Genomic DNA, 14,297 nt, shown 5'->3' with positions numbered 1-14,297 from the left:
AAAAATTCCTCCATAAACCTAGCACTGTCTACACTGAGGGTTAGGTCACCTTAACTACGTCGCTCAGGAGGTGTAGATTCTTCCCACACACTTGAGCAACATAGCTGGGTCAACTTAACTTTTGAGTATAGACCAGGCCTTTATTTGCTGTTATAGGTGATTCTCTTATTTTGGATAATTGATTTATGTATTAAGTTGGCAAATCTCATTCACTGAGAGATTTTCCTTCTAGTTTGTATATTTTTATATAAGCACCAAGAACTAATTTGAGGTTTGCAAGTTTGGAAACCAAGGGAAACCAGATGTCAATTTGATTGCAAAGTAACGTTGAGCAAGTTGTCCAAATACTCAGGTTACTCAAAAGAGATATTAGTCATTAACAGCAGGGTGCTTCATGATTCCATACTAGATCTAAAGTTTAAATATATTTATTAATTACCTGAAAGAGGACAAGTAATGAGGTAGCAAAATTGGCAGGTGACAAATTTATTTTGGTTAGTTAGGATCAGAGAACTATGAAGAACTTCAGAGATACCTAAACAAGTAGGTGAATGGGCAACATAATGGCAAATGAAGTTCCATGTCAATAAATATGAAGTAATACACATTGGAGAGGAGAGACTAAATTACTCATACACCTTACAGGATTCTAAACTAACTATTAACTCAGGAAAGAGTCCTGTGCATCATTATAGATAATGAAGACCTCTGCACAATGTGCACCTACAGTTTAAAAAAAAGCAAAAGTGATACTAGGATGTGTAAGGAATGGGATGGAGAATAATACACACAGATATTATAATGCCTTTATTATGGTGGCATGTCAGCACTATAGTTAAGGTTGTTTCACAGCTTCTGTTTAAAGTTCAACCTAAATCCCTTAAAAACAACATGCTAAGTTGCATTCCTCTGAAATCTGGTGTGCTTCCGGGGAGTTAGTGAATCATTTGAGGTAGGTGCTGCAGTGATATAAGACCTGAAAAAAACCAGACACTTTTTAAAAAGTGTCTATGTGCTTTTGTTTTGTCCAGAGCTAGAGATCAAACTATTGATGTACTGCAGGTCAAAATGGTCTTAACCAGTGAAGTTTTACCCAAAGTTGTGCATGGCACTCAGTCCTTTAGGGAACTCAAACCAGGAAAAGTAGTTAAGCAAACTAAGTAAGGCCTTGTCTACACACACGGGCACTTTACAGTGCTGCAACTTTCTCACCCAGGGGTGTGAAAAAACATCCCTTTGAGCACTGCAAGTTTCAGCACTACAATGTGGCAGTGTAGACAGTGTTACAGCGCTGGGAGCTACTCCCCTCATTGAGGTGGGTGTTTTTTTGTTTGTTTTGTTTTTAAACCACACACAGCGCTGGGAGAGCTTTTTCCCAGCACCGGTGCTGTGACAACACATCCACATTAAAGTGCTACTGTGGCAGCGCTTTAATGTTGCTAGTGAAGACCTGCCCATACATGTTTATGTTGTGCATGAAGGTACAGAAACGGGCGGGGGGAGATTGAAGGTTTCCATTCCTACCATTTTATATGCTTTAAGTTTGACTCTTCTAGGTGCACTAAAATAGGAACAGTTACTCAGATTGCTCTGAAATTTGGTGTGCCTTATGGGGGTAACAAGGTAGTGTTAGTGATCCAAGTTTGGGGTCATTTGACCAAGGGGTTTCTGAGTTAACCCTCCAAAAAAAGTTTCCTTCTGTTGCTTTGTACTGTTAAACTGACAGCTATTAATCACTGGCTGAATTACAGACCTTACTGACATTGATGGCTATGGATTCACCCTTTAATTAATATAATTAAGGGTAAAACAAACATAAGCCCCCATCTGAGAAAAAAAAAGTTTTGGACTGAGTGGCTGGAGGTTGCTACAATTTGAGAGTCTTGAGTGACAATTTTGTTTTGGAGGGAATGTAATCAAAGAATTTTGTGAAAGAAAAATTAAACATGTGAATGCTTCCTAGGAAGGATGAGGTATTAGGGAGCAGACAAGTGAAGTTTGGGCCTGCAGCAAGTGGAGAAGGGTGATGTGGAAGGGGATAAATGGGAATCGTTGTTAGGAAAGGGGAGAGGTGTTAGGGGCTCAGGAGAGTGGAAGTGTGGGGCACTGGGAAGGCTGCATGGGGTAAGTGGCAAGGAAACTGGGGGGCAAACAGGGACAGGCAGCATCTGTCAGCTCCACATTCTCCCCTCGCATGTGTGCACCCAGATCTGGGGAACTCTTGCAGCTCTAGTGAGGTCTGAGACCTCCTCCTTGCCCCCACCCACTCCCCATGAGCTGGATTGTGGTGGGCCTTGTCCCTTCCCCCTCTCCTCCCCACAGTGTGAGAGTCCCTTACTACCTGTCTCCTTGTGTGTGCCAGGATCGGGGGGGGCCTGTGCCCATCTGCAGGTGCTTCAACCCTCCCCCCATGTAAGTTGGATTCTGGGGTGTCTGCCCTTTTGGGAGAGTCTCAGGCCCCCTCCCTGTTCCCTATGTGAGCCAAAATCTGGGGAAGTCCTGCTCCTTTGGATGAGGTGCTGAGAACAGGAATCCTTCATGCATTTCACAAGCTCTAAAGCACTCAGGAGGGGAACTGGAAGACCCACGGAGATGAATGGAACAATTTGCAGGTCTACACTTAAAATGCTGCACCAGCACAGCTGCACCACTTCGGTGAAGACACTACTACACGAGAGAGCTTCTCCCATCAGCACAGTTAATCCACCTCTGCAAGAGGTGGTAGCTACGCCAACGGGAGAAGTCCTCCCATTGACATAGTGCTGGCTACTCAGTATAGTGGATTTTACAACCCTGAGCAATGTAGTTATACCAATGTACATTTGTAGATTACAGCTGGCCTCAGCTATTGTTTCAGGTTGTATTAATCTATATGGGGGTGTTCCCATTCAGCTGGCATCACCGCACTGAAATGAATGTTTCACACCTTTGAGAGCCTCCTGCACTGGAGAGGATGTGTAGAGGAACCCTTTCCATCCATCATCCCTGTATCCTTCTTGTTTAGAGGATCATGCTTTTAAATGCACATGCTTTACTGGATTTTTCTGAAATTTTTTGTGCCTCATGGGAGTGCTGTGCAGGGTGAATGACCCAAATTTGGGGTCATTTAAACCAAGGGTTCCAGAGACACAAGCCCTTAAAAAAACAAAAACAAAAAAACAGCAGTTTTTTCTAAATGTTTCTAGATTTATTTTTTTGGCACAGATCTAGAGATCAAACTATTGCTGTGATGTGTATCAAAATAGTCTCAGTCCATTTTTACCCAAGGTACTGCATGGCACCCACTAAGTCTTTGGGGGACCCAAATTGTGAATAGTATTTAAGAAAAAAACATTAATTGCTTGTGTAGATGAGCATTCTGGAAGGATTATGTTATGCGTGTGCTAATAAAGAAAAAAAATTATGAGGCTTTCCACGCATCCACTGTATGCTTGCCTAGGTTTTCGAGGGACTGTGCCAACACCGTTGCCCATGGTCAATACCCTACCACTGAGGTTTCTAGTCCCAACCTTTGTACATCTGTGCAATGAGTTATTAAATCTTTGTTGCTTGCTACACGCTGTGTTACAATATAACACATTTTTATTTTCTTGGGAGGTTTACAGTGAACACAGCAGAATAGTGAGCAGCCAGTCAAACCATAATTTTTGTTATATCAAGTGGGAAGAAGCCAGAGACAAAGGACTTTGGGGGGGAGGGAGAGGCAAGCCTTGGATTGGTTGTTTGAGAAAAAAGTCTATTTTACTAGCAACTGGGGGACAGATGGTGGGGAGGTAGGGGGTGGAAGTGGCAGAAGAGCAAAGAGTGCACCATGACATGGGGATTGCGGACTATAGGCTGATTTGCGTGGAGAGAGTGTTTTGCCCACTCTGCAGCATCTAACCATTGATTTTAGAGGTTGTGCTCTACCCAACATTGTGGTGAGTCACTGGGGCCTTATTGCTGTCATACATCTCATAGAATGTACCAGAGCAGATTTAGACAACATCAGAGATTTGTGTCCAGGAGCTGTGATAATTTACTCGGATTTGGCTGAGCATCTGAATAATTGTTACAGTGACAATATAAAAGCTACTGATAAGCACTGGAAAAAAACAACATTAAATCAGGAAATCGGGTTCATGGCTGACCAGAAAACGTATGCTGTCTGACATAGAAACATTGCAAACTCTGACACCTCACCGTTCCTCAAGATGGGGCATATCGATTGGACAGGGATCAGAGGATCTCTCTCTCAGACATAAGATTATCAGCAGTTCGGAACAACAACACTATCTGTGGTTTCTCTTGCTGGCCCTGCCACAAACTCCACCCTCCAACCATTCTGAAACAACATTCCACTGTAACATAGTTTGTGGCTTGAAGGACAACTACACAGGAATCAAGTTGTAGGTGGGGAGGAAATAATAGCAACAGAAACATCTGTTTATCATGTAATGAGGACTCCAGGGAGATGCATTCCCTGTTTATGGGCTGGGGGACTACAGTGAATGGGTCAGAGGCATGGATAGGGAGGTGTGTGTATGGCGGTGGGAGGGAGAGGGCAGCTGGCTGGCTCAGTGTTATGTAAATTGCAGGAAATGATATGTACAACTGCTTAAATGACTATTAACTCCTACGAACATATCTTTTCCTGTTTAAAAAAAAAAACTAGGAAAGTCAATGGCAAAAAATGATGATATCGCAGAGTAACAGTAGTTTAGTGGTAAGTCACACCCTTGCAGAAAGCTGAGTTGAGCAAAGGTTGCCCATGCAACCTTAACTCTGCTCTCTTTCAGCACTGGCCCAATAGACCCTCGTTAACATACATACCTATACTCTGCCAAGCCCACAGTTGCTGAAATATACAAGCTCTTCACAAACCAGTCACTCTCATCCACAGGGTTTCATCTAACATTGTTTAAAGATAAATGGAGGGGAGGGGGGAAGGTTGCCCATGCCACCTTTCTTCTACCCTCTTTGAACTATGCCTCAATGTGTGCGTACTCAACACTGGCCATTGACACTGTTCGATTCCAGATCTGGTTGTACACTCACACATACTTGGGCAACTCCCTAGAAAGAATATCACTCAGGTACAATTCAAGAACCATTTCACAGTCTTTTACAACTTACTTACTCTCTCAGGATACTATCTCAACCTACACTTTTGTTTAACCATCACTAAAGCATTATAATCCTCTCATATTCCACCTCCATACTGACAATATCCTTTGTAATAAAGGCTTTATGCCCTGCTCCTGAGATACGTGACACAATTCCACATAGAAATGATGCATATTGCATCCTGAAGGTACCTATACACTCTTCCCTTTCCTCGCACACAAGAGGGTGGAAAACAGATTGCAACTATGTCACAAACCTCAAAGTAATCCACATTTCTCACAAACATACTTCTACCAAGCAGAGCCAATTACTGCCTCCATCTTTCAGTACAACTACACCTGACACTGACCACAGGGTATGCAAGCAGATAATAAATGCTTAACTACTCTCATATGCCACTTGCTACTGACAATATCCTTGTAATAAAACTACATGCCTTGCTAATTATATAATGTATACAATTTTCACTGAAATTATGCATACTGGATTCTAAAAGGTACACATGCAGCTCTTCCCTTTGCTCACACACATCTGAGGGTGCAAAACATAGATCTCACACACCCCAAAGTAACCCACACAAGTCCTCAGAACACACACCTTTATCAAGTGGCTCTACTACTGTTAGCATACATACCACCTAATACCCTGGCTATACCTGAAGCCTATCCAATGTCCTATAGGCTACCAGCCCCTAAGGACTAGAGGCAAGCTGGGGTGGGCAAGCGCTCCCTCTCCTTTTTTGTCCTTTAACAGTGTTAGATGGAATCCTGTGGGTGAGAATGAATGGGTTGTAAAAGGATGCAAAGAATTGTAAAAGGAGATGAAGCAACTGTAGGGTTGGCAGAGTAAACTATATTTGTTAACAGGCATAATGGGGCATTGCTAAAGGGAACAGAGTTAAGTTTCCATAGGCTACCTTAAGAGTGCATTTCCTGGTTTTCACAAGTTTTGAATTTGCTCAATTCAGTGTTCTGCAAGGGGATAGCATACCACCAAGCAAACTTAACTCTACATTAGCATAGTTTTTTGCCATTGAATATAAATCAATGGTGCAGTCTCACCTGGAATACTTTGTAAAGTACTGATCACTCCATTTCAAAAACGATACTGTAGAATTAAAGAAGGTTCAGAGAAGAGTGATGAGAATAATCAAGGACAAGGAAAAACTATGAAGAGAGCCTGAAAAGATTGAGATTATTTACCTTAAAAAGGAGATGAATAAGAGGGACATAATAAAAACATCAAATTAAAAAACCAATAGAGAAGGCAAACAGTGAGCTTCTGCTCTCCCTCTCTCATTACAAGTGCACAGGGACACTCAATGAAATTAAAAAGGTGAAAAATTCAGAACTGTTAAAGGGAAACACTTTTTCATACAACATGTAATAAACTGGAAGTCATGCCAGAGGATGTAACCGAGGCCAAGATTTTAGCAAGATTGAAAAAGAGATTGGACATTTATATAGGTAAGAGGTTATAATTAATTATATAGGTTATACTTAATGACAATATTTTGAAAGGGGTGTTAATCCTCATGCTTCAGGTCTTAAGCCAATCTAAGTATTAAAGGCTATGTTGAGACAATGCAGGAGGAAGAGGGGAAGATTATTCCATATATGATTACTGTAGAGTATTTACACCTTCTTCTGAAGCATCTGGTACTGGCCACTGTCACAGGACAATGAACTAGATAGACGTTGGGTCTGATCCAATACAGCAGTTCCTATGTTCCTATTCCACATGGCTTCCAAAGTAGCTTTGGAATTTGATTAAAACTGGACACTTATGTTAAAGTGTATTTCATAAATTGCACTAAAAGTTGTTCATGGTTTATATCTGTTAAAAATTTATGTTAACATCTATCTCCCATGCTGAAAACTAAATTGACAGTAAGTCTTACCCCTTTCTTTCCTGGAATAGCACATTCCCAATTCATGAGATTCATCGTGCCATCTGGATTTTTTGTAGGTACTGCTACAAATCCCTGAATTAAAACAGAAACCCGAAGTAAGACTTCTGAAAGTACATTTAATGCTGATGTTGCATCAAAACATATATTTGTACAATGCAGTCCCTCTCCACCTATACCAACTTGCTTGACATTCCTTTATGCATCAGGGGATGAGTTTTCAGCAGCTTGTTTATAGTTCCATTTCACATTGAAAAAGATCACCAGAACACCACAAGTTCAGCGTGAAGTTGCAGAAGTTAACTACTTGAGAGTATTGCTGTACTTACAAATGGATGGTCTTTTCTCCAAGCTTTCCTCTCCTGTGCAAGTCTGCTGAGGGCTATCCCAGACATGTTCAAAATCCCTCTAAAACATAAACAGTGGCCAGTTAGAGCAAATTGAACCCCTCAAGTTAGTCATGCAGTGATGAATACACTTCAAACTCCTCACATTTGCTTTTTTAACATTTATTAGATTGACTGGCAAACTATCACTTTTTAAGGCTCTACACAACATGTAAGTTCTGTTAGAAATAGCAGAGCATCTAAGACAGGTTCTCAGGACAAATTTTTTGGTGGCTGCTCTCACACTTTCTTCCTAAAATACTTAATTAGCTTTAGGAAAAACAAATAAATATGCACATATATGTCCAAATAATTGTAATTTTTTTATTGCTAGCTAGTAAGTCTGTTGTGAAAAGTGATATTAACAAACACACAAGTATTGCTTTTCACAGCAGACTTACTCAGCCCTCTCAAGTCTCGGGACAAATTAAGCCCTGGATGGGGAGTGGCAGGGGCGAGGAGCAATGGGGTTGAGTGGAGAGGAGGCAGTGGGGGGCTAGAGCCTGAAGTCCTGTGGCCAGAGCCTGCTACCCTGCCACTCCAGGGCTGAAGCCTGAGCCCAACCATCCCAGGAAATGTGGGGAACTTACCGATTGCCTGGTTTGCCAGCACTGTGCCCCAGGTGTCTCCAAAGAGGGGGCAGGGCCCAACCCCTACTGGCGCCCCAGCAATCAACACCAAAACGGTGCATTCAGGAGCAATGGTGAGGAGGGGGCACTTGCTACTTTGCCCCACCCCCACAATAACAGCCCAGGAGGCTTGTGGCTGCAAGAAAAGCCCACGGTGGTCACATGCGGCCACAGTGGCAACATTTGAGAAATGCTGACCTAAGATCAGCTTTTCTACACAGGGATGTTTACTGGCATTACAGGCATAATCTCTACCAGTATAGGTTATGCCACTAAATTTCCCCATATCAACAAGTCTTAAGGTACTAGACTTGGACTAAGTTCTTGAATACCTCCATCTTGTGTTTCACAGTTGCATTACAATGGCAAAGGGAATTCAGTAGTAGTTTAACACATATACCACACTGCCAGTAGTAAGATAAAGGTTCAGGAACAATAGGGGTTTAAATTTTGAGAGAGCGTGCAAATATTCTGGGGGGAGGGATAGCTCAGTGGTTTGAGCATTGACCTGCTAAACCCAGGATTGTGAGTTCAATCCTTGAGGGGGCCACTTAGGGATCTGGGGCAAAAAATCAGTACTTGGTCCTGCTAGTGAAGGCAGAGGGGCTGGACTCAATGACCTTTCAAGGTCCCTTCCAGTTCTACAGGGCCGCCCAGAGGATTCCGGGGGCCTGGGGTCTTCGGCAGCGGGGGGCCCTTCCATTCCGGGACCCGCCGCTGAAGTGCCTTGAAGACCTGCGGCGGGGGCCCCCACCACCACCGAATTACCACCGAAGCGGGACCCGCCGCCGAAGTGCAGCCCGGTCTTTGGCGGTAATTCGGCGGCGGGGGGCCCCCACCGCGGGTCTTCGGGGCACTTCGGCGGCGGGTCCCGGAATGGAAGGGCCCCCCGCCGCCGAATTACCGCCGAAGACCGAGCTGAACTTCGGAGGCGGGTCCCGCTTCGGCGGTAATTCGCCAGTGGGGGGTCCTTCTGCCCCGGAGCGGAAGGACCCCCTGCCTGCGAAGACCGGGAGCAGAAGAAGCTCCTGGGCCCGGCACCGCAAGAGTTTTACGGGGCTCCCGGAGCAAGTAAAGGACCCCGCTTCAGGGCCCCCAAAAAACTCGTGGGGGCCCCTGTGGGGCCCGGGGCAAATTGCCCCTCTTGCCCCCCCCCCTCTGGGCGGCCCTGCAGTTCTAGGAGATAGGTAAAGCTCCAATTATTATTCTGTCTCCCTAATGAGACCAATGTGGCATTCACCTGCAGAGGAGGACATCTATGCTGCTGATTGTGCATACTAAGCTTCCCTACCAGCAATCCAGAAAGAAGAAGCAGTAGAAAGTAGCCTAGTTAGTCTGTAAGCCGCTGCCTGGCTGGGACACAAACTATTCTGCACAGGAGCAACTAAGATGTCAATCCTATCAAGATCATATCAGTTTCACTCCAATATTGCAACACTAACCACCAAGTAATAGTGGGCAGAAACAGGAGTACCGATGTGAGCCTGTAGAGAAGGAGGCTGGCAGATACACAAGATAATTGGCCCATGGTGTCATTTCAGTCCACTGGACTTGAGGACCACACTTAATCCTGTCTTTCTGGAAGCAGTACAGGCTACTACAAGCAGGACAATGCTGTGAAATCAGGGTCACAAATGTAAAGTGTGCCAAAAAATTTCAGATCTCAAGCCCAGAGAAAAAGAAAAGAAAAGCAGAGATCTATTATTGCATGAGATAGGAGTGACTCACATTAAGAGAATGGAGAGAGAAGAAAGCTTCACACAAAATCCAAGAAGGGAAATATTAAATAATACTTAGTCCTGCCATGAGTGCAGGGGACTGGACTAGATGACCTCTTGAGGGCCTTTCCAGTCCTACAGTTCTATGAAACTAAAGCAGTGATAAGCAAGAGGAGAGGGTGGTTTACACAATTAAATTGGTACCCAAAAGCCCAGGAGTGAGTTTATTAAACAGGCAGTAAGAAGCAGCTCATAGAATCTCCTCACAAAAAGTTTTAATTCCCCCAGCTTCATGAACAGTTGCAGGTACTCAGCAGCTCAGAAAGTCAGGCCAACATGTTTAATTTCATTTGTGTAAATACATAAACCTGTATGACAGCCAGAGGGCTCCCAACAGTTCCTCTTGCAGTGCACAGTAATCGAAGACTAATGAGATGGTAATTGCCATCTATCTAAATACATGAAGTAATCTATAAAGGGTTTATAACTGCTTTCCTCCTGTTAATGTAACAGTCTGGGTATTAATTTAATCAATGTGAACATTTCAAATTCTAGAGTCTAAGTTTATTATTGCAAAGCATTTTCATTCCAGTTTACAGAAGTCCTCATTTTAAACTTCACACTTGTTCATAATACTTTGTCATACCATCTGTAAATTGGAAATTTGTCACCATCAAAATTTTAATATTTTCCCTTTGAACAACACAAAGAAGGTCCAAAGATATCTGACACCTATTTCATACAAGTCTTGGATAACAGCATTAAATTAGATTTTGAGGAAGCACACTCACACATTAACACATTCAATGATATTTCACAACATACTTTCCCTCCAGTCCTACTTCTGCGTTTCAGAGTTAGTTTTGCTTGAGAATGGATATATTCCAGAAATGCCGTAAGTACAACCTGAAAGCTAACAATTAAATTCACGTTTATACAAAGCTAATTTCATTAGAGAAGATGAGATCTGGATAGAGTGAATACATAAAATTAATAATACTGCTTCCAGAATTCTGCAGTTGGTCTAATATTCCCTAAAATTAGAAACTAATCACTCATACACAGATTGATTTAAATTAATATAGTAGAGATATGTATTTGGATCTTTGCTATACCAGAACGTTTGTGGGGCTAGTTAAATACTGTGCCCAAAGAATACTGTACGTGCCTCTAATCATTTGTTCTGCTCATGGAGGCAAAAGCAGATTTTATGGAAAGGATGCTATCAGAATAGGATACAACTCACTTTATGAGACCAATACTTTGTTTCAAAACATTCTCTATCATGTTACAAGAGGAATAATTTATTCAGTGTCATTAATAGATGGGCACTGATCAGCCCCAGAACAAGAATCAGGAAATATGTGCAGTAGAAACCTACCATAATAATATATTCAGTAGTTCATTAAAGAGAATAATGGTGAAAGTTTTGTATCAGCTGCAGAGTTTGCAGAGGACACAAAATCACCCAAGATAGTTAAGTCCTAGGCAGACTGGGAAGAATTACAAAGGGATGTCACAAAACTGGATGACTGGACAACAAAATGGCAGAAGAAATTCAATGCTGACAAGTGCAAAGCAATGCACATTGGAAAACATCATCCCAACATTACATAAAAAATGAGGGTGTCTAAATTAGCTGTTACCACTCAAGACAGACATTGTAGTCATCATGGACAGTTCTCTGAAAACACCTGCTCAATGTCCAGCAGCAGTCAAATAAGCCAATAGAATATTAGGAAACATTAGGAAAGAGAGAAAAGGAGACAGAATGTATAATGCCACTACATAAATCCATGATACGGCCACACCACTCGTGTTGCATGCAATTCTGCTTGCCCCATCTCAAAAAAATATATATTAGAATTGGGAAAAGTACAGAGAAAAGCAACAAAAATTATTAGAGGTATGGAACAACTTCTATAGGAGGACAGATTAAAAAGACTGGGACTGTTCATTGTAGAAAAGAGATGACTGAGGGGGCATATGATAGAGGTCTAGAAAGTCATGAATGGTGTGAAGAAAATGAACAAGGAAGTTTTATTTACCCATTCACATGACACACAAGATAGGGGTTACCTAACAAAATTAACTTAAAACTACTTCTTCACACAACTCCCAGCTCTAAATGTTAAGTATAATTACACAGAAATCAGTTTCCTTTCACATTACTATAATTTCAGATCAGTGTTATATGGAAAAGATAAATCACAGCCCTTAAATAGTACAGGATTCTCACCAAGCTATTTCAGCAGTTTAGTCTAGTAGCCAAGGGGTAATATTTTCAAAAGCACCTCTAAGTGACTTAGAAGCTCAAGTCCCATTTTCAAATAGGACATAGGCACTTAGGAGTAAACGTTCCACTGAAAGTCAATGGGATTTACGCTCTTAAGTCATTTGTAAAAAATGCAATATAGGTGCTTTTGAAAATTTTACTAACGGACACAAATATATTGAATGAGGCTAATTATTAGTTGACCTAATTATTTTACAAGAAAGCACGAAGTCCCTCACACTATGAATTTACTTTTAAGGTCTAGAATTCATTTCAATCTGTACATATCACTTGGGCTAGAGAATAATCAGAGTTTGAAGACCTGAACATGGTTTTCGTGGCACCTAGCAAGTTTTCTACCTTAAAATCCACTAAAAATTGGCTCAAGAAACATTACATATTTCATTCTCAAGAGAAAAATACTACAGATGGATCTACAAATACTATGGTGCTATTACACACACCTAGATAGAAAACTGACCTTATTTACAGGTTAATGTATATGGCCTACAGATTTTCAAAGTGATTAGTTGGAAATATGCAGAAACAAAAAATTGAGAAGATTTTGCAGAAAAAAACATTAACTCAATCAAGACAAAAATCTGCCAAATGTGACTTTAGACAAGTTAGTATTGCCTCTCCATCTTTAACCAGAAAAATAGTAAAGTACAACAATATTTGTTGCACAAAATCAAAGAATTGTTGTCTAGTGGTTAAGGCGCAACTATGGAGTCTTTAGATCTGAGTTTTATTCCCAGGTGTGCCACAGCATGGATGACCTTGGGCAAATTACTTACTTAAAGAGACTCAATTGTTTGTCACACAATTTAAATTGATGGGGGAAAGTTTTTGTAAAATGTATGCCCAAGAGAATGTTTCCATGTTCCCTCTTTAAATTCCAATAGCAAATGTTAAACATTCCTCTACAGTGTTCACAGCTCATGGATCCTAACCACCAATCCCTGGGAAGTGAAAATGGCTAAATGTTTTGATACTTAATTGATTTTCATTGTTTACTTCACGTATTTCTTTCCACTTTGACGCACTTGTAAACACAGAAAGTAAAATTGGAGATTTTAACTCATTTCAGTTTCAGTAATTTAAACTATCAGTAATATAGGATAAAAATTTATAATGCAATTAAAGTTGGCCATTTCATTTCAATCTCTGCCTTTGTTTACTCTTCTGAAAAACCAGGATATGAAAGAATGTAAAATTAACTAAAAAACACATTGAAATCCACAGACAGAAAGCACCACAGATGTATAATGTATTATATGCATTGTGGGGAATTGTTGCATCTAATTTTTAACCCTTTTGCTCCAGATCCACAAGCAAACCAAGACGTCTGACGAAGTGGGTATTCACCCACGAAAGCTTATGCTCCAATACGTCTGTTAGTCTATAAGGTGCCACCGGACTCTTTGTTGCTTTTTACAGATCCAGACTAACACGGCTACCCCTCTGATATAATAATTGTATTAGAGATCTCATTTTCCTTATTCTCCGGCAGCCTCCTTTTTGGAGCTTAGCAATTTCCCCATGAAATACTTTAGGTATTAGGAGTGCAAACTTTTTTTTTTTTTTTTTTAAGCATATGAGTAAGGAAACTTACCATTTTCTTCCTCAGGGTATTCAGAAATCTAGGAAACCATATGCTTGTTTGAGGTAGGCCTTTGGCAGCTACTATACTTTCTGGTGACTAACCACTACATGGAATACCCCAGGTTTCAATGACCCTAAAGATCAAAAAACAAGTATCTAAAGCCTGCCATCTCTTTTACACCCACTGATTGCAATTATGGCAGAGCTAGAGGACTGTACAAGAAGAGCCACTTACTAATGCAGATCCCCTAGGTTATGACTGTACAGTAGGAGAGCAAAGCAGGCACCTGTCTAACCTCCAGCGAATTCGCCTTTGTAGTGTCCCATCAATGAAAGGGCCTACTAGCATTTATTGCTCAGATTGCACCACTGTTGGAGTTAAAGACAGAGGATTAACAAATTGACCATTCTGAAATACACTTTAGCACCAGGAAGAGCCCCTCCAGCATCTCCTAATCCCACCTCCTCAAAAATAAATCACTTGTTTCTCCTCTGCTTCAACTGCCTTCCCTAGTTAATCTGTTCCTTGTGTGTTTTCTTTTAGAGTAGCAGTTTTACCTGAAATGCCTAATTTTTTCAGTTATAGCTACTAGCTTTTGAGACCATTAGCAGCATAAGAAGTTTCTGGTAATTCTATCTCACATTTCTTAACATCTGGAGTCTTCTCTT

The 14,297-nt window shown here is 41.4% G+C and overlaps 1 protein-coding gene across 1 annotated transcript in view; it reads right to left on the bottom strand.

The window, feature by feature from the left end:
- The window catches only part of UBE2I (ubiquitin conjugating enzyme E2 I), a 32,211-nt gene that overhangs the window by 16,073 nt on the left and 1,841 nt on the right, over positions 1-14,297 (bottom strand). The window contains exons 2-3 of the mRNA XM_044979220.1: positions 7,345-7,423; positions 7,007-7,090 (exon numbers count right to left, since the gene is read on the bottom strand). Coding sequence (XP_044835155.1) covers positions 7,007-7,090; positions 7,345-7,410 — 150 coding nt within the window. The 5' untranslated portion in view covers positions 7,411-7,423. The remainder of the gene's footprint in view (positions 1-7,006; positions 7,091-7,344; positions 7,424-14,297) is intronic.

This window comes from Mauremys mutica, chromosome 11, assembly GCF_020497125.1.
Source record: "Mauremys mutica isolate MM-2020 ecotype Southern chromosome 11, ASM2049712v1, whole genome shotgun sequence".
Lineage (NCBI taxonomy): Eukaryota > Metazoa > Chordata > Testudines > Geoemydidae > Mauremys > Mauremys mutica.
Note: the sequence above shows the minus strand (reverse complement) of the source record. Positions and strands in the feature narration are given on the sequence as shown.